The 20,897-nt window shown below is 27.5% G+C and overlaps 3 protein-coding genes across 4 annotated transcripts in view; 2 read left to right on the forward strand and 1 right to left on the reverse strand.

The window, feature by feature from the left end:
* The window catches only part of LOC111679337, a gene marked incomplete at its 5' end in the record, with an annotated part of 30,505 nt that extends 25,949 nt beyond the window's left edge, over positions 1 to 4,556 (forward strand). Inside the window, one exon of the mRNA XM_046946214.1 lies at positions 3,767 to 4,556. Within this exon, the coding sequence (XP_046802170.1) occupies positions 3,767 to 3,967 (201 nt within the window). The remainder of the gene's footprint in view (positions 1 to 3,766) is intronic.
* Positions 4,557 to 14,204: 9,648 nt separating this feature from the next.
* Positions 14,205 to 19,298, reverse strand: LOC111679338. Its single transcript, XM_023440895.2, is given in 5 exon segments — positions 14,205 to 14,374; positions 14,377 to 14,501; positions 14,560 to 14,703; positions 17,094 to 17,440; positions 18,909 to 19,298. Coding segments are annotated over 5 exon segments (993 nt in total). The 5' UTR covers positions 19,116 to 19,298.
* LOC111679339 (pyridoxine/pyridoxamine 5'-phosphate oxidase) lies at positions 18,713 to 20,400 on the forward strand. 2 transcript variants are annotated; one of them, XM_046946962.1, is made up of 5 exons: positions 18,713 to 18,980; positions 19,419 to 19,460; positions 19,525 to 19,646; positions 19,708 to 20,091; positions 20,156 to 20,400. In XM_046946962.1, exons 2-5 carry the CDS (start codon positions 19,452 to 19,454, stop codon positions 20,286 to 20,288), a joined length of 648 nt encoding a protein of 215 aa, XP_046802918.1. In that variant the 5' UTR covers positions 18,713 to 18,980; positions 19,419 to 19,451; the 3' UTR covers positions 20,289 to 20,400. The 2 variants fall into 2 exon arrangements, with proteins under 2 accessions (XP_046802918.1, XP_023296664.2); XM_023440896.2 differs by having other exon boundaries at positions 18,714 to 18,980; positions 19,412 to 19,460.
* The last annotated feature ends 497 nt before the right edge of the window (positions 20,401 to 20,897 follow it).

The following is a 20,897-nucleotide window of genomic DNA, read 5'->3' on the forward strand; positions in this document are numbered from 1 at the left end:
AGTTCTAGTTCAGTTCTAGTTCAGTTCTAGTTCAGTTCTAGTACAGTTCTAGTACAGTTCTAGTTCAGTTCTAGTTCAGTTCTAGTTCAGTTCTAGTTCAGTTCTAGTACAGTTCTAGTTCAGTTCTAGTTCAGTTCTAGTTCTGTTCTAGTTCACTTTTAGATCAGTTAAATAGTTGGAATTTTCTTTTTATCTACATATGTTCGTATATTAAATCTAAATAATTAGTCTGATTGTTCACCATTTTCAATTCTATTCTGTCAACTAATTTATTGAATTTATTTATGTAAATAAATAATTGCACATTTGCTCTTAATTCAAACCTCTATTAAATAATGCCTGGTTTTGCATTTTTTACATTTTTGATCATATTTGAACTAATATGTAGTATGATTATGGAAATTTTATTTCGTTACTAAGTGGTTTTTATTTCACCCCCTATTATATCATTTACAAACATATGTGTATGTGTTAAGATAAATTAACAGTAGTGCTCGTAACAAATTAAATTCCATTTTTTGTCAAGGCAGTTTTGTTTAGGAAACTTTTTCAGAGACAGGACCTTTGTTATCATATTATAAAGGTTTGTAGTGATAACATCTTGTTTATATATGTATGTATATTAAAATAGAGCAATAAATTCCCATGCTTACAATTCATTCGACAATCCATCCTTACTGCTTATGATTTCAAAAATACACATGTTTATTCATACATGTATAAATGAGGGTTTGTATTACTTGCTTCAAATTAGCAAAAGCACTAAAATAACTGCTTTGCTTAAAGTAAAAACCAAAGCTAACGCAGTCAGCCACAGCAAACACTTTACTACAGCTTGCAGCATTTCTGTTTGTCTTTGTACTGCGCTGCGCTCTTAAAAACTGCGCAGTTAAGAACTGCTGAAGGTCTTTATTTAAAAAAAAATAACCTGTATATGCATGCTTTTCTTTGTTGTGATGTATTACGTTTTTGGATTTGTTATTATAGAATGTTATTTTCTGTTTTCAGTTGTGATTGTTTTAAATTATATGCTATGGCTACAGCTAATAAGTTTATTCGGTTATTCTGCTTGACTTCGCTTGTTAATGTTCTCATAGTTTTAGTTCAGCAAAAATTAAAAAGCAAAAAATAGTAAAGCAAATACAAACCCTGGAATAAGTTTTCGCCTACATTGTATAATTTCTAAAAAAAGGGTGACAGAAATCGTCAACATCATTATCATAGTCGTCAACTAACGTAATGATAACAACATCATCACTGCAAAAAATATAATAATAATTTTATACTCTCTTTCACATGCTCTTCAACAGCAAACAAAATCCCTTATGTTAAATGTCAGTTACGACAAGTTGATAATACCGTGTTATAGATTTTCAATTGTTGTTGAGGTTCTATTCATTCGTAGACACATAAATGTATGTTTGCCCGACAGTTCTTGAAGAGGACAATATTGTGTTAAAAAACATTATCACCTAATTGACATTAATGTACTTTTTGTAATTTAGAATGGAAGTTAAGCGTTACTTAAATGTTACGAAAGTGATATGTAAATAAAATCCTTTGTTTTCTGACAACCAACACCAACTACAGGGTTTTGTTGCAGATATTATTTTTGGCGATTGGGATTATTGTGGTGATGTTGGTGGCAGTTTTGTTGGCAATTTAATAAAAATGTTCATACTGGTATTGGTGGCGTTGGTGTTGTTTTCATGATTTCATATCGCTCATTTACTACAAGACTGTCATAATTCAAAATTCGGGATTTTTGAACTGAGCGCTGTTTGACAAATATCTATTATTGTCGCTAACGTCAAAACTAAAGCCCAACTTTCAAGTATATTTGCTAAGTAAAAAATATGTTTAGTTTCGGATAAGAAATATGCATACTGACTGGTTTTATTTTTCAAATCAGGCGATCAGTTTAAAAGTTATTTAAGAAAATAATAAAATGTCAGAAAAAATTAAATGCTCTTTTACACAAAGTAATGTTTTTTAATTTATGCTGATCTTGTAGTAAATGGGCAAAATGTTTAGAAATAGTAAAAAGTAACTTAAAAATAAATTGACATGTATACATTTTGGGTGCTCTTAGGCTAGAGGTTGCCTAACCAACAAAACAGCAAAAAAACTATTTCAAATAGAAAACCTTCCAAAAATTACACGTAAATATTTAAATTATTTGTATGATACTCGTCACCGTACTCGTACTTGAATACATAACGAAGTGCAAGGGTATGTTGAGTAGTATCTAAATACATATGTAGATATGATGAGATGATTTGGTTGCTGATGTTGTTGTTTGGATTTCAATTGAGTGGATTGCTGCCACAATTTTGGAAATTTAAAAATTCTCTGTGTTTGTGCTGTTGTTTCCTTTTGTGTGGTTAAACCGAATTTTATTTATACTTTCATAAACACACTTTACAATTATTTACTGCAAATCATGTTTTTTCTCCATATGCCACCAACAACCAGCATCAGTTCTAACAGGAAATACCGCGAAAGTGAGGATACTGAGAGAACTTAATACAATAAGTAGATTGATTCAAATAAACACATTTTAAATGGAAACTTATTTGTTGTTAACAAGTGTTGCTAATATATATCTAATTTATTAGTTAGTTGCTGTATGTCATAGATCAAGAAGAATTCTCCAAAAAATAAATTGTGCGTCCTTAGGCTTACGATCTCTGATCTAGTTCTGTTCTAGTCCTGTTCTAGTTCTGTTCTAGTTCTGTTCTAGTTCTGTTCTAGTTCTGTTCTAGTTCTGTTCTAGTTCTGTTCTAGTTCTGTTCTAGTTCTGTTCTAGTTCTGTTCTAGTTCTGTTCTAGTTCTGTTCTAGTTCTGTTCTAGTTCTGTTCTAGTTCTGTTCTAGTTCTGTTCAAGTTCTGTTCAAGTTCAGTTCAACTTCTGTTCTAGTTCTGTTCTAGTTCTGTTCTTTTCTATTTCTGTTCTAGTTCTTTTCTATAATATACTATTATAAGTTTAATTTAAACATTTTTACAACTATTAAACTTTGACCCTTTTAATCATTATGAATATATATCCATTTTAACGATCTCAAAAAAAAATCCCAAATAAATTCCCATATAAATTACAATTTTTAAAACAAACAAAATTGCATGGCATTAATTTCAAGAGTTAAAATTTATTTTTAATTGAAAAAAGAAACACAAAAACAACACTACAATTTAATGCAATTGATAATTTAATAGAAAGAGCAACAAAAACACACAATCACATATGAGTATATAGTTTGAAAGGAAGTGTGAAAAAAAGCAACAACATCAATATAAAAATGAATATGGCATCCATGGTAATGGTTCCAGTAAAATGTATTTTATCCTTTAACATGCATATAAAAAGCGAAATCGGAAAAAATCTGCCAAATTGACTATTTTCCCCCTTTTGCTCTGTTTGCATATTCAGACAACATTCATATGTATGTACGTATGCATGTACATACATATATGTATGTGCCAAATACGTTTGAGTATACAGTGAGAGTCAAAAATGTTATTAAAAGTGAAAATTGAAAAAAATGTAGCATAAGAAGTAGGTCGATAAAAATTAAAAAAAAATATTCTGTTATAATTAATATTTTTAGAAATATTGTTCTGCATACTAAGTTTTTAAAATTTAATAGACACTGTATCTTATTTATAAAAAAAAATTTAACACATACATTGTACTTGTTTATATGTATATTTTTTATATTTTCCCCCTTTTTTCTTTTATTTTTTCTGTATATAAAATAACAATTCAGGTTAAAGAAGATTGGAAATATGTGGCCATGGTATTGGATCGTCTTTTCTTATGGATTTTCACAATTGCTGTAGTTTTTGGAACAGCCGGTATCATCTTACAGGCACCAACATTGTACGATACACGCGTACCAATCGATATTAAATTATCAGAAATTGCATCAACAACAGCAAAACCGAACATTGCCAAACCTGTGTTGTAAATATTTAATAATTATATAATAATGATAAAAATATAAAACAATATAAAATAAATAAATAAATTTAATAAAAAGAAAAAAAATTTATTAATTCAAGACAAAACAAAGTGAAACCTTTCGTTACTACTCATAACAAGGGATACAAATTAAAAAATTATTTAACTCAACAAAATGAATAAATCTATAAAAATAATAAAAACAGAAAATTGTTTAAATAAACTAAGTTAAAATAGTGTTTAAAACAGATAACAAAAAGAAGTTTAACCAATTGGAAAATAGTTATATAAGAAAATATAAAACAGAAAAAGTAAATTCTATGGAAAAGTATATTTAAGAGTACTTTTTACTTTAAGTACTTATGATAAACAAATGTTAATATAAGCAACTAAATTCTATACATAACAAGTAAGGAAATGTTTTATTAGATGGAGCACAAACAAAAAATAATTTAAGAATTAAATTAATAAAATATGTGGCACAGTGGTTTAGAAGAGGAAAAATGGATAGCGTTATTTGTTTTAAACACAAAAAAGAATTTAAAATACATTGTTTACGAAAATTTATGAAGTTTAATTCCAGTTCAGTTCCAGTTCAGTTCTAGTTCAGTTCTAGTTCAGTTCTAGTTCAGTTCTAGTTCAGTTCTAGTTCAGTTCTAGTTCAGTTCCAGTTCATTTCTAGTTCAGTTCTAGTTCAGTTCTAGTTCAGTTCTAGTTCAGTTCTAGTTCAGTTCTAGTTCAGTTCTAGTTCAGTTCTAGTTCAGTTCTAGTTCAATTCTAGTTCAGTTCTAGTTCAGTTCTAGTTCAGTTCTAGTTCAGTTCTAGTTCATTTCTAGTTCAGTTCTAGTTCAGTTCTAGTTCAGTTCTAGTTCAGTTCTAGTTCAGTTCTAGTTCAGTTCTAGTTCAGTTCTAGTTCAGTTCTAGTTCAGTTCTAGTTCAGTTCTAGTTCAGTTCTAGTTCAGTTCTAGTTCAGTTCTAGTTCAGATCTAATTCAGCTCTAGAACAGTTCTAGTTCAGTTCTATTTCAGTTCCATTCCAATTCTAATTCAGTTCTAGTTTAATTCAAATTAACATTTTTTTATTATATATTTAGTTCTGATTAACAAATTTCTATATTTTAAACTGAACATGAAATGAGATTTTACCTTTTTACAAACCACTGAGACTAATATCTAATTTAAAACAATATTAACATTAAAATATATTTATATTTTTTATTATTATTAATACAATTTAAAAACAAAAACCAAAAAAAAGGTAAGAATGATTTTTTATATAAAAATAATATGTAAAATGTATGAATGAATGTATATTTAGAGAATGTTTAGTAAACAAAATTATATACAACAAGAAACTTTCATAAAAAACACAAATTGGTAAATAACATAAGAACAACATTGAGTTTTTTTAAAAAAGGCAAAAAATAAATATTTATAGTATAATTTAAATGTATGAATAAAATTATAAAAATAAAATATTTAGGTAAAAATTGTATTTTTAAGTAAGAAATAAAAATTTATAACATTTCAAGAAAAAAGTTAAAAACTAAAATAAAATATTGTGTAGAAATGTCTTAAGAATTAAGAGAACAAAACAAAAACACAAATATTGGGAATATTTAAATAAAGAGTAAAAAAATTTGTTACATTTATACCATACGAACATATTAATCTCATGCACTTTCATGTTAGCATTCATACATTTAAACAAAATAATTATTAAGCGTAAATTTACAAATTAAACTAATTTTTTTTATAATTATATATTTTCTGTATTTTTTTAGAAAAATATAAAATTTTTTAAAACTTATTAAAATGGAGGTGTACAGTATAATTTATAAAGTTAGTATAGTTTTAGGTGTTATTGTCTTATTTCAGTTTTCGATCAGTTCTATTTCCATTCTGGTTCAGTTCTAGTTCAGCTCTAGTTCAGTTCTAGTTCGATTCTAGTTCAGTTCTAGTTCAGTTCTAATTCAGTTCTAGTTCAGTTCTAGTTCAGTTCTAGTTCAGTTCTAGTTCAGTTCTAGTTCAGTTCTAGTTCAGTTCTAGTTCAGTTCTAGTTCAGTTCTAGTTCAGTTCTAGTTCAGTTCTAGTTCAGTTCTAGTTCAGTTCTAGTTCAATTCTAGTTCAGTTCTAGTTCAGTTCTAGTTCAGTTCTAGTTCAGTTCTAGTTCATTTCTAGTTCAGTTTCTAGTTCAGTTCTAGTTCAGTTCTAGTTCAGTTCTAGTTCAGTTCTAGTTCAGTTCTAGTTCAGTTCTAGTTCAGTTCTAGTTCAGTTCTAGTTCAGTTCTAGTTCAGTTCTAGTTCAGTTCTAGTTCAGTTCTAGTTCAGTTCTAGTTCAGTTCTAGTTCAGTTCTAGTTCAGTTCTAGTTCAGTTCTAGTTCAGTTCTAGTTCAGTTCTAGTTCAGATCTAATTCAGCTCTAGAACAGTTCTAGTTCAGTTCTATTTCAGTTCCATTCCAATTCTAATTCAGTTCTAGTTTAATTCAAATTAACATTTTTTTATTATATATTTAGTTCTGATTAACAAATTTCTATATTTTAAAACTGAACATGAAATGAGATTTTACCTTTTTACAAACACTGAGACTAATATCTAATTTAAAACAATATTAACATTAAAATATATTTATATTTTTTATTATTATTAATACAATTTAAAAACAAAAACCAAAAAAAAGGTAAGAATGATTTTTTATATAAAAATAATATGTAAAATGTATGAATGAATGTATATTTAGAGAATGTTTAGTAAACAAAAATTATATACAACAAGAAACTTTCATAAAAAACACAAATTGGTAAATAACATAAGAACAACATTGAGTTTTTTTAAAAAAGGCAAAAAATAAAATATTTATAGTATAATTTAAATGTATGAATAAAATTATAAAAATAAAATATTTAGGTAAAAATTGTATTTTTAAGTAAGAAATAAAAATTTATAACATTTCAAGAAAAAAGTTAAAAACTAAAATAAAATATTGTGTAGAAATGTCTTAAGAATTAAGAGAACAAAACAAAAACACAATATTGGGAATATTTAAATAAAGAGTAAAAAAATTTGTTACATTTATACCATACGAACATATTAATCTCATGCACTTTCATGTTAGCATTCATACATTTAAACAAAATAATTATTAAGCGTAAATTTACAAATTAAACTAATTTTTTTTATAATTATATATTTTCTGTATTTTTTTAGAAAAATATAAAATTTTTTAAAACTTATTAAAATGGAGGTGTACAGTATAATTTATAAAGTTAGTATAGTTTTAGGTGTTATTGTCTTATTTCAGTTTTCGATCAGTTCTATTTCCATTCTGGTTCAGTTCTAGTTCAGCTCTAGTTCAGTTCTAGTTCGATTCTAGTTCAGTTCTAGTTCAGTTCTAATTCAGTTCTAGTTCAGTTCTAGTTCAGTTCTAGTTCAGTTCTAGTTCAGTTCTAGTTCAGTTCTAGTTCAGTTCTAGTTCAGTTCTAGTTCATTTCTAGTTCAGTTCTAGTTCAGTTCTAGTTCAGTTCTAGTTCAGTTCTAGTTCAGTTCTAGTTCAGTTCTAGTTCAATTCTAGTTCAGTTCTAGTTCAGTTCTAGTTCAGTTCTAGTTCAGTTCTAGTTCAGTTCTAGTTCAGTTCTAGTTCAGTTCTAGTTCAGTTCTAGTTCAGTTCTAGTTCAGTTCTAGTTCAGTTCTAGTTCAGTTCTAGTTCAGTTCTAGTTCAGTTCTAGTTCAGTTCTAGTTCAGTTCTAGTTCAGTTCTAGTTCAGTTCTAGTTCAGTCTAGTTCAGTTCTAGTTTAGTTCTAGTTCTAGTTCAGTTCTTTTTTATTTCTAGTTCAGTTTTAGCTTATTGGTTTACATTTATTTCTATATTACTTCAGTTTTAAAATGCATCTTCAATTTAATTTTTTGCAAATTTTTATTTCAAAATAATAAATAAACACAACACCTCCTCTCTTCCCAATTTTTTAACACATTCTTTCAATTAAATCTAAACTAGTATTAATGAAAACTAAAAAAACAACAACTTTTGTACATATTTCAATTCGAAACTCAAACACAAAGATGTTGAGGAGAAACAAAAAAAAACTATAAATAAAAAATTGAAACTCATACTAAAGCAATTGGTTCTAAAGCTGTAGATTTAAGGAAAAATGGAAAACTAAAAACCAAAAAACTCATACATACATACGGATCAAACAATTAGTTTTTAAAATAACAAGGAATACATTTAATAAATATAAATAAACAAAAATAAATCTAACACTAACTAAAAATAAAAAAAAAAAAAACAAAAAATTAGTAAATTGTACTAATTGAAAATGTTATTTACATTTAAGATAAAAACTCTAAAGTAACGTTTTTTTGTTAATAAATGAAAAATTTAACACAAAAAAAGAAAGAATTTAACAAAAGTTTAAATAAAACATAAATTGAAATAAATGAATAAATAAATTAAAAAAAAAGAATACACACAACAAGAAGAACATTACTGTGTCCACTGCCTTCCCCCCAGAAATAAAAAAATTAAAAAAAAATTATTTAAATATTTACATTTCAACACAACAAAAACATTTATACTTTAAATTTAAACTAAAATCATAAAAAACAACAACAACAACATTAAATTGTAAAATACATAGTTAATGAATGATGAATAAAAACATTTTAAATAAAAAAAGTTTTGGTAAAACAAATATTGCCTAAAATCCTGATTGGCGTGTTAAAACAAAAAACTAATTCTACACCAAGATATTAGGGATGTTGACAAATTTATAGAAATACTAGTTTTATTTATAATCACAAATGATTTCTTAAATTCAGTACATTCGCTATATCAATGCCGAATAAATCCTATTACTACTGCTACCACCAGAAAATATACGTTCCCTTTCATTTACTCTTAACATTCTTTAAAAGTTATTTTGAAAGTTTTTAAATACATTCCACTTGATAAAAATAAAAACGTTAAACTAATTAGAAGCGTTGTGCAGATTGATTCAAGAATGATGAAGAAAATTCCAGGATCATTATGTAATCGTTAGATCCTTGATCTTTAGCAACTAACTGAAGATAATCCCACCGCACAATAGGTAGATATTTCGATTCATTTGTAAATTTTAAAAGTTGTTTTAAACCCTTGTCTGATAGCACATTCTTGATCTTCAGCAACCAACGAGAGTTAGTTTTATCTTACTATAGATATATAAATCGATTAATTTTTCCTGCCACAATCAACTCTACTCCTAAGAAATACACCTAGACCTATTCACAAGACTATTGACTAGACTGCCCACAAGAATAATGACTAGACCAGACTAAAGACAAGGCCATAGACTACAATGTGGGCTAGACTTTAGACTAGACTATAGACTAGAAAATAGACTAGACTTTAGACTAGACTATAGACTAGACTATAGACTAGACTATAGACTAGACTTTAGACTAGACTATAGACTAGACTATAGACTAGACTATAGACTAACTATAGACTAGACTATAGACTAGACAATAGACTAGACTATAGACTAGACTATTGACTAGACTATTGACTAGACTATAGACTAGACTATAGACTAGACTATCGACTAGACTATAGACTAGACTATAGACTAGACTATAGACTAGACTATAGACTAGACTATAGACTAGACTATAGACTAGACTATAGACTAGACTATAGACTAGACTATAGACTAGACTATAGACTAGACTATAGACTAGACTATAGACTAGACTATAGACTAGACTATAGACTAGACTATAGACTAGACTATAGACTAGACTATAGACTAGACTATAGACTAGACTATAGACTAGACTATAGACTAGACTATAGACTAGACTATAGACTAGACTATAGACTAGACTATAGACTAGACTATAGACTAGACTATAGACTAGACTATAGACTAGACTATAGACTAGACTATAGACTAGACTATAGACTAGACTATAGACTAGACTATAGACTAGACTATAGACTAGACTATAGACTAGACTATAGACTAGACTATAGACTAGACTATAGACTAGACTATAGACTAGACTATAGACTAGACTATAGACTAGACTATAGACTAGACTATAGACTAGACTATAGACTAGACTATAGACTAGACTATAGACTAGACTATAGACTAGACTATAGACTAGACTATAGACTAGACTATAGACTAGACTATAGACTAGACTATAGACTAGACTATAGACTAGACTATAGACTAGACTATAGACTAGACTATAGACTAGACTATAGACTAGACTATAGACTAGACTATAGACTAGACTATAGACTAGACTATAGACTAGACTATAGACTAGACTATAGACTAGACTATAAACTAGACTATAGACTAGACTATAGACTAGACTATAGACTAGACTATAGACTAGACTATAGACTAGACTATAGACTAGACTATAGACTAGACTATAGACTAGACTATAGACTAGACTAGAGACTAGACTATAGACTAGACTATAGACTAGACTATAGACTAGACTATAGACTAGACTATAGACTAGACTATAGACTAGACTATAGACTAGACTATAGACTAGACTATAGACTAGACTATAGACTAGACTATAGACTAGACTATAGACTAGACTATAGACTAGACTATAGACTAGACTATAGACTAGACTATAGACTAGACTATAGACTAGACTATAGACTAGACTATAGACTAGACTATAGACTAGACTATAGACTAGACTATAGACTAGACTATAGACTAGACTATAGACTAGACTATAGACTAGACTATAGACTAGACTATAGACTAGACTATAGACTAGACTATAGACTAGACTATAGACTAGACTATAGACTAGACTATAGACTAGACTATAGACTAGACTATAGACTAGACTATAGACTAGACTATAGACTAGACTATAGACTAGACTATAGACTAGACTATAGACTAGACTATAGTAGACTATAGACTAGACTATAGACTAGACTATAGACTAGACTATAGACTAGACTATATACTAGATTATAGACTAGACTACAGGCTAGACTAACGACTTTAATATATACTTGACTATAGAGTATAGTAGAAAAGCTTATAGTATATTTTCAATTCTTTCCTGGATCTCCTATAAAGACGATACAATAGACTAAACTATAGACTAGACAGCAGACTATTATATGGACTAAACTTTTGAGCAGACTATGGACTAGACTATACCAAAAATGCCGCATTTTCAAATATTTGTGGTATTGGTGTGATTCAAATCCACTTTAAAATTCCCTTAAATTAAAGATTATATTCGTATAAATTATGTCACAACTTCCTATATTAGCACTTAAATCCAAAGAAATTGATGTAGAATATTTTATGGAAATTTTTTATAATCAAAATTTACAACACAATTTAAAAAAAGAAAATAAAGATACTTACAGGGATTAACACTATATACTATTTATTGAGTTAAGCTCCCCGAAACATAAAAGAGAAAATGTTATGAAAATAATTAACATACTTTGAAGAGCCCAACATTGACACTACCTACACAACAGACCAAAGATATAAATTTTAAATTTATGATAATGTTGTCAAAAAAATGCTCTGTCAATCCCTTTAAATATGTTTGTAAAATTGTTTAATGTAATTTAAAGAAAGTTATGAACAATTGTTAACATAATTTTAATACTAATAGGAAAAAATATGAACAATGAAAAAAAGAAATATTGAAACTTTTGATAGAATTTAAATTAATTAAGAATTTTTTTTAATAGACTAATTAATTGTGGTCTTTTGTAGTAAGAATTTACAAAAAAAAAACCCTTTTAGTAGGCAATATTTTACTTTCTTTTAACAATTTAATTTACAAAAACCTCATTAAATAAGTTATATGTTTTTTAAGGTTTTAATTTAAGAACGAATTAATTTAAAAGCAAAAAAAGGATGTAAAAAGAATTTTTTATTTGCTATAAACAATTTAAAATAAATGACATAATTATTTAACAAACATTAACAAATTACAAAAAAACATATAAATATTTTATAATAAAAGTATAAAAAATGCCACAATGAAAACAAACAACTACATTAAATTATTTAGTGAATTATTATAATAATAACAACAAAAATAATTAATTAAGAAAATAATTTAACAACAAATATTTAAGCATGGTTGGGGACTAAATAACAACGATATTAAAACAAAAATAAAATATTAAATAAATTTAAAAAAAATGAATGAAAAACCATTAAAACAGTTAAACTTACATTCTAGTTAATAGTAAATTAAACAAATACAAAAAACAACAAATTAAAACTAAATTAATTTAATTAAAAGAGCAAAAACATAAAAAAAACAACTGAAATTTATGATGATTACAAAACTGAATGAAAAAATCAACCAAAAAGAAAAAAAAATAATAATAAAAATAAATTAATAACAAAAAGAAAAAAACTGAAATAAAAATTCTTTAAATTGTAAATAAACGATTTGAAATAAAAACAAAAATAATATGAAAATAAAATTAAAATATGTGTTTTAATAAAAAAGTGTGTTGAAGTATTAATTAAGCGTCAATAAATTTTAATTTAAATTATTTTCTGTTGTTTTATGTTTTTAATTTGCATTTGCAATAAATTTAAACATTTCTTAACATTAAAAAGCTTTTTTCTTTAAGCTTTTTTATGTAAGGATTTTTGTGTGTCCTCAACTAAGTCATCAACCACCAAGCTTTAAGAGCTTTTTATACCCTACATCAATTTAGTTTTAGTCAAAAGTTTTTTGTTTGGAAAATAAAGTAGAGTTCTATAGTTGAAACGAAAAGTCAACTTTTCGACTTTTTGCATTTAGTTAAAAGTCAACTTTTCGACTTTTTGCACTAAGTTAAAAGTTGACTTTTCGACTCTTCGATTTTCGACTTTTTTTCATTTAGTTAAAAGTCGACTTTTCGACTTTTTGAATATTTTTGACCATTTTTTACTTTTTCGAGATTTTTCCGACTATTTTAAAGTTTTTGATATTTTTCCACTTTTTTAAAATTTTTGAATATTTTTGACTTTTTTGGAGTTTTTGACTTTTTACGACTTGTTTCGACCATTCGATTTTGTTTTTACTTTTTTTCGACTTTTTTCTACTATTTTCGAGTTTTAAGCCTTTTCCGGCTCTTTAACTATTTTCGACTATTTTTTTTACTTTTTTCGAGTTTTTCAGACTATTTTAGAGTTTTTGACTTTTTTCCACTTTTTTAAAATTTTCGCTTATTTTTGACTTTTTTGTATTATTTTTGAGTTTTTGACTTTTCGATTTTTTTTACTTTTTTCGACTTTTCTACTTTTTTTGAATTTTATTTACAGAGTCGACATTTTGACTTTTTTCATGAACGATAGTCGAGTTATCGACTTTTTTGGAATAAAATAGTCGACTTCGATTGTTCGAAAGTCGATTTGTAGAACCCTAAAATAAAGGCAGTACAATAGACTAGACTATGGACTAGAATATAGACTATACTATAGAATAGAGCTTAGACTAGGTTAGACTAGACTATAAACTACATTATAGACTGGACTATAGACTAGACTATAAACTACCCTATAGACTGGACTATAGGCTAGACTATAGACAAGACTATGGACTAGAATATAGACTAAACTTTAAAGAAATGAAGCAGTAAAATATTTACGATGACAAAAATAATGTTCTACTTACTCTAAAATAACTAAAACAAATCTTTAAAATTTCTTTGCAAAAATTCAAATTTATTGGAAATATAATTAATTTTATTGCTTAACTATAAATTTTCATATAAAACGCAGCTAATCATTTACAAGCACCAATAAGAGAGAAATAGAAATCAATTTAATATTTAGATAAAGATTAAGCTAAAGATTCATAATAGGAAGCTACATTAATAAACAATTGTCATACACAGGCTGGCTAACTAACTAACATAGAATTAATTAATAATAGAATTTTTAACTACACATAATTTGCTAAAAAAATGTATTGTCTTTAAACAAAAACATATCATTAAATTCTATATATAATTTTAATTTAACACTCAGTAGAGATAACATCATCGTTATCATCTTCAGCCTCACTGCCACGCCCCTCTCGTATACGTTTCATTTACGTTTTTAAAGTCATAATACCTATAAATTAAATACAAAATATTTTTTTATATTTTATTGTGTTAAGAATTATTTCATTAAACTTACATTTTATGGCCTGAAAAGCCTTAGCAGAAGAACTTTCGTACCCGTGGCACTTAAGTTACTAGCATTCATTTTTCTTTGAGCCAATTTCACTTCCAATAAGCTTTTTCAAGGCCTTAAAATGCCTATGTTCACTAGAGTCTTTTAGTAAAATACACTTGGCTGCCGAACCCTCTCCCGAACAGTCGACTGGAGAATTGTGATAAATCTGATGATAGAAATATTGCAAGACGGAGAATTCCAAATACTCAAACCATACCAGAGCCATATGACAATATTCAAGATTAATTTAAAATTTTTGGCAAATAAAGTGGGAACTAAATATTTAAATGGCAAGAGACTGATGAAGACATGGGACCTGAAAAGAGAAAGTAAAATGTTATTGTACCACGCTAAGTTAATGTTAAACTACTTACCAAGAGGCTATACGTAAACCCAGAAATATTTGATAGACTAATAAATTTCTTTTGGGATTTTGCAAAGCCAGTAAAGAGAGAATTTCTGTGATAATATTGTAGACTCCAAGACTTAAGTTTACCGCCACGAAGTAGTTTTCGTATCTGGAAAGCAGAAAAGAATTAGTGACGAACAAACATTAAGGTAACAACTGACTAACTAACTACCTAAGTACTTACTAAATAACTAACTACTACCTAAGTAACTAACTAAATAACAATGTAACTAACTAAGTAACTAACTAACTAGCTAACTAACTAAATAACTGCCGTCCACACTAAGAAACTTTTTTGGGAAAATTTGTAACAATGTAACTAACTAAGTAACTAAGTAACTAACTAGCTAACTAACTAACTAACTAAGTAACTAACTAACTAATTAACTAACTAAATAACTAACTAAGAGACTTTTTCGGGAAACTTTTGATTTTGCGTGAGAAAGAAAGAATATCATTCATCTCTCTCGTGTACGGAGTTTCCCGTTCTCGGAAACTTGGTCTGATCTGATTTGTTTCTTTTCATTCGTACAACAAATCTGTTCATTCGTATAACAACAACAAATGTCCACACATAGTTTTTATATGTGGACATTAAGGAAACTTCAAAAGAGAATTAAAAAAAAAGTTTCTCAACAAAAATTTCCTAGTAGGTCTAACTGACTAGCTTAAGTTACATTGCACTTCCCCAACCCTGAAAATATACTTTGTTTCCTTCTTATTCCAGTCTTATTCGGATTTTTGTTAAGAAAGGGCCGTCAGTCGCAATTCAGGTCTGAGTTGGGGAACAACTCTCGCGTCATCGTGATTATTTCTTAAACGCGTTCAGGCTTGTGTTTGTTGCCTGGCTTTCGACAGTTTTGCGTCTCGCTCGCACTGGTGTAATGTATTACTTCATGTAACTGTTCAAAGTTACATGTTGTCTACATTAACCTCGTGCTTTCGTTTTACCTCAAGTGAGGTTATGTTTTATTGGTGGAGACCATAGAATACTCAAACGTTTTTAACTGGTGGAGACCATAAAATACTCACGATATAACCTGGTGGAGACCATTTAAACTCAAATATATACTGGTGGAGACCATTAATACTTTTGATGAAATCAAGTCCGGATGCTCCAACTTCCTATATGAAGGTATAGGTCGGTTGGTGGGGTTTTCTCTGGACAAACGTGTGATAACCTGGCAATATGAGTGCTTGATGCACCGCCATCCTAATCAAAACCCAAAAAAAAAAAAAAAAAAAAAAAAAAAGAAAGGGCCGTGTTTTCGTTTGTGTCCGTAGTAGATCATTATAAAAAAAACCAGCAAACTTTAAAAAGTTGAGAAAAAAAAGTATTTATAATTATAAATTATTCGTAATTCGTAATATCCCGCAAATTTATAAAAATAAAGTGTCAATTGTTGGTTTAAAACGTTGACCGCGCAGTCGCTATAAAATTTTTCCTAAACCGCCTAAACTATCCGAGTGTTGTTGTTTCTACTAAAACTATACAATAGAAATATAAACAATATTACCATGGCGCAACTAATAAGATGAAGTCAATTTAACAGCTTATTAATGTTTTAGTACAAAATAATTTCATCTGAAATTGCAAACATCTTATATAAACAACTTTCTCGAAAAACTAATGCTGTCAAACTTCATTTATAAAAAATTGCATAATTTCGCGTCAATTACCTTACAATTAACACATTTTATATGTGACTTTCTTATACTTGACAACTAACTTTGTTTCCTTTTTATTAACTTCTTTCTTCTTCAGTATTATTAGATTTTTGTTGAGCAAGGCTTTGTTTTTAATAGAGTCAGAAGTAAATAATCATAATTTAAGAAATTTATGAAAAAGAAAGTAAATACATACACTTTTTAATTATAAATTATTTGAAAAATATTAAAATTTATAAATACTCAGTGTAAACTTTCGGTAAATCGTTAATTGTCGGTTAAATGCATTGACAGCGCAGTCGTCTTTTAAATTTTGCCAAATCACGTTGCTTGTTAATTCGCCTCAGTTAACGGTGTGGTTGTTGCTTTTTGCAAAAACAAAACAACGGAAATGTAAACAAAGCAAACAGATGTTCTTAGGAATAAAGTGTGTGTTATTATTTAATTAATTAGTAAAATAAAAAGAATATATTGAAAATATTATAAAATATAGAAAAAATGAATTTAAAAAATGTAAATTACAGAAATACATAGTAATTTACCATTATATGGCCTGTCTTATATTAAAAAAGTGTGTGGTTCTTTTTAAGTAAAAAAGTGAGTGGTTGCCGATTATATCAATTTCAAGTTAAATATACAGAAAACAGCACAAATAAAGACAGGTATATTCTTTAATATCTATATTTACTCTATAAAATGTCTTTTAATTAATTAATACCTATAATACCTATACATATATAATAATTAAATCATAAATTCTTTAAGAAAACTTTTTGTTTACTTAAAATACCTTCTGCCTAAAATTCTTTATTAAAATTAATATAAACTTACCTATAAACATCTATGGCCACCAATGACATCAAATATAAACTCTTAGAAGCCGCTTCCAAATAATCCGATTCCTTAAAGTCCAACATGGCGCCGTGTAAATAAAATGTTATAATAAATATCGAATAAAATTGAAATTTTTCACATTGTTGTGATTTATAAAATATGAGATTTTCCGAAGAATAAAATAAAGAGTAGCGTCCTTGATTTTTTAAAAGTTGCGGCAAAATTACCAATTCATTATAGAAATACAAAAACAGAGTACAGGCTGCATAAAAGGCAATATTCCAAATGGAACGTGCAAATTGTTTGTGTTTGTAATATTTAATATTTGAAGTTTTAAGGAAGACCTGTAAAAAAGAAAAACATATAAATTATTGAAAATACTGTTAAAAAAAAGTGATTTTTATAAATTTAAAAAGAAAAGTGTAATACAACTATTGTGATTATATATTTACTGTTTTATTGTGAATGATTTTTGTTAGTATTTTTCAATGTTTGTTTTGATTATAGTCTTCGGCCTAAATATATGGTTTTGTTGTTGTTTATTCATTATTTTGCAATTTATAACTTCAGTGGTGTTACATTAACGCCGTTTAAACGCCGTCAGTTGTTTTTTAGTAACAAAAATTAAATACATACTTCAAATATTATTTACATCTGTTATTTGATCGTATTCGATTAACTTATTATAATACCTTATGCAAAAACGATTATTTAAGTTAACGGTGGTTTACTATAATACACTTTCCTATATTAAAACAAGTTTTAACAGCCATTGTTAACTTAGCAATCGGTATATTTCTAATTAAACTGCATCTTTATCATGTAAAATTTTGTTCCGCGCAAATGTCATCCATCAATGAAAATTGGTTATATAATTGATTTTTAAAAAAATATATATCGTAAACTTGTCACAGTAAAAGTTATATTTACAACGTAATTGCGAAATGTATTCAAAGTTTTCAAAAATTGTATAGAAGTCATCAATCACCCTAATGAGTATCAGGATGCTTTAAAAAAAAAAAAAAAAAAAACATATTATGAGAATTTAAAATCGGTATTATAGATGAAACCTATAGATAAAATCTATATTTGTTTTATTTGTATTGTTAAAATAATCTTTTATTTAAATAATATTTAATGAAACTATATACCTTCTTTCGTCTTCGAAAAGTGTATAAGTCATCAATATATTAATTCAGGAACAAACTTATTTATATATAGATTATACAACCTACTAGACAATCGCATACATTATTTAATGAACTTATGCACTGGTCCAAGGAGATGTCAATATACATATACATGTACAATATACATGTTAAAAGCTGTTGTAGATCAGCAAATAACCTCAAAAAACTAAACAATAGACCAGTCCGTCTATGGACCATATAATAGTCCACAATCTAGACAAATGAATAAGTCTATTGAAAACAACAACAGACTAGAACATAAACTTTTCTCCTTTTAAACTGATATATGTCCAATATTTCGGAATAATATAGAATTATATTAATGGTTTAATTAAAAAAACAAATTTAAATCCTAATATATAAAAATCCTCTAATGAATCAAGCAACGGCGTTAAACTTTTTGTCACGTCTTTGGACTATATTAAAGATTACACAGGATATATAGTATATTTCATTTTTGTTGATAAAAATAACCGAAATTTCTTCTTTCTTACACATCTTTTTCTTATATAAAACTGTCTTGCACTTTGCTATACCCTGAATCTATTTCCGTCACACCCAAGTGCAATACAATACAAACAAGTGCATACATCATATCGAGTATAGTTTTTCATTTGCTCACCTGAAATAATTTCTGAAATCCTACAAAGCCAAAACTGAAGAATAGAAATATCCAGAACATAGCATTCACCAGGTAATTGAAATTGATATTCTCCACTAAAGCATCAAATCTTTCGCTGGTGATGATGTATTTAAGAGGCAAAAATAAATTGCTCAGCTCTTCCCAAATGGTGGGCTTAGCGGTACGCATATCCAATATAGAACTCATTTTGTTAATAGATTTTCTTAACAATTGTTTCGGATTTTTATAAAGATTTATTCCAAACTTTTTATTTAATATTTTTCTTTAATATTTAACTCATTTTTATTTTGATTGAACTATGTTGCACTTGTAATCCTTGTTGCAGCAAAATTGAAAATTTTCTTGTGATTAAAAATAGTGTTTGGTCTATTTTTAAACATATGTTTGTGTTTTTCATAATTTCTTTTATTGTTTACTTCGTTGCGTTGGATTTTTGACATCAACTTAAACTGGCGTTGCCAACTGTTACAAATTGAACAAAGTTGCCAGTTTTATTGATAGAAACCGTTAAATATTAGAAGGATGGCAATGGTAAAACAAATTAAAGTTTTAATAATAATGTTTATAATAATAAAAACTTTAACTTAATCTAAAGCTAAGCAACAGCCATTTAGCTAAAATTACTAAGGCTGCCCCTCATCCAGTGCAAATGTTTCAAACTATTATAGACAAAGCAAAACCACAATTATTAATCATGAATTTGGCCACACAAGACAAGTAAGCAAATAACAAATAAATTTATGAATTTCAAAAATGTTGCTTTATTCTAACTGTTTAGTACATATGGTGTTCTCAATCGTTCCGTGGTATATCGGGGGCTTTCCCAGGATGAACCTACCCCACACATCTGCTTTGTTACCGAGAAAAATTCCCATAAATATCAAACTTTACGTGAAAATCCTAAAGTTGCAGTGACTATACTCTGTTCAATTCCCGATATTGAATTGTGGCAAATTCGTTTATTTAATGCCGAAGCTGTTGAAATAAATGATAAAGAAATCTTAAAGAAATTCTGGCTAGAGGAACCTTTATATGCCAAAATCCGTAGTCATATTTGTGAATGCGGCAAACCTAATGAGGGCGAGGAACTTGATCGAAAATATCAAGAAATTTTAGAACTTTACGAAAGGGAATCTAAAGAACCGGAACAAACGAAATCATAGTGAGTCTTTCAGAGAATTAGTAGAATATTCGGATATTTATTCCTTTTTAATTATTTCATCTAGTACTGCTTTTAAAATAATACCAAAAACATGGGATTTTTACAAAAGTGAACCCAATAAAATTGCCGATCGTGTGCAATATAAACTAATTGAGGGAGAAACGGATAAATGGCAAGTTTATCATGTTGATGCCTAGACTTGCATGTCTTATATATAACTTTTATTTATTTCACAAATATTTATTAAATACATAAAAAAAACTGCAAATAAATGTTTTTATGCAGATTTTCGATCTTTTTTTAAACGGAGAGTTATTATAAAAATCGATTTGTGGTGAAAAATTAAGGAGATTTTTCATTATTGTACATTATTTGAGGGTTTATATTGTTTTTAAGTACAACAATAAGGATTTACTGCCGATGTTATAGATGTTTGCTGTTTAGCTTATTACAGTCTTGTTTATTTGATTTACAGCCGATTTCTTAGTATTGAAAATGGTTAAAATCGGTTAACATATGATTCCAAACCACATAGGAGTTCGGGCTAGGAAATTGATCCCCTCTTACAGAAAATAACTTTTTTCAATAAAATTTATTTGTTATTCGATTTTTATTCCTCACCCGAAAGAAAGAAGACAGACAATTGTAAATGTAATATGAAAATTAATAAAAACTTAAATTTAAAATAAAAATTATATTGTAAAGTCATTTTTATGATTATTTTAATAAAAATTGTATTAATTCTTTTGGAATCATACTTTTGCATTTCTTGCTCAAGTTTAAACCTCCTTACGGAGGTTAAACTA

This window comes from Lucilia cuprina, chromosome 3 (assembly GCF_022045245.1).
Source record: "Lucilia cuprina isolate Lc7/37 chromosome 3, ASM2204524v1, whole genome shotgun sequence".
Lineage (NCBI taxonomy): Eukaryota > Metazoa > Arthropoda > Insecta > Diptera > Calliphoridae > Lucilia > Lucilia cuprina.

Bases quoted from the DNA above. Each gene is read 5' to 3' on its own strand.
- LOC111679339 (XM_046946962.1), top strand. The intron at 19,647-19,707 runs GTAAGCAAATAA...CTAACTGTTTAG, and splicing joins AATTTGGCCACACAAGACAA to TACATATGGTGTTCTCAATC. The intron at 20,092-20,155 runs GTGAGTCTTTCA...TATTTCATCTAG, and splicing joins CCGGAACAAACGAAATCATA to TACTGCTTTTAAAATAATAC.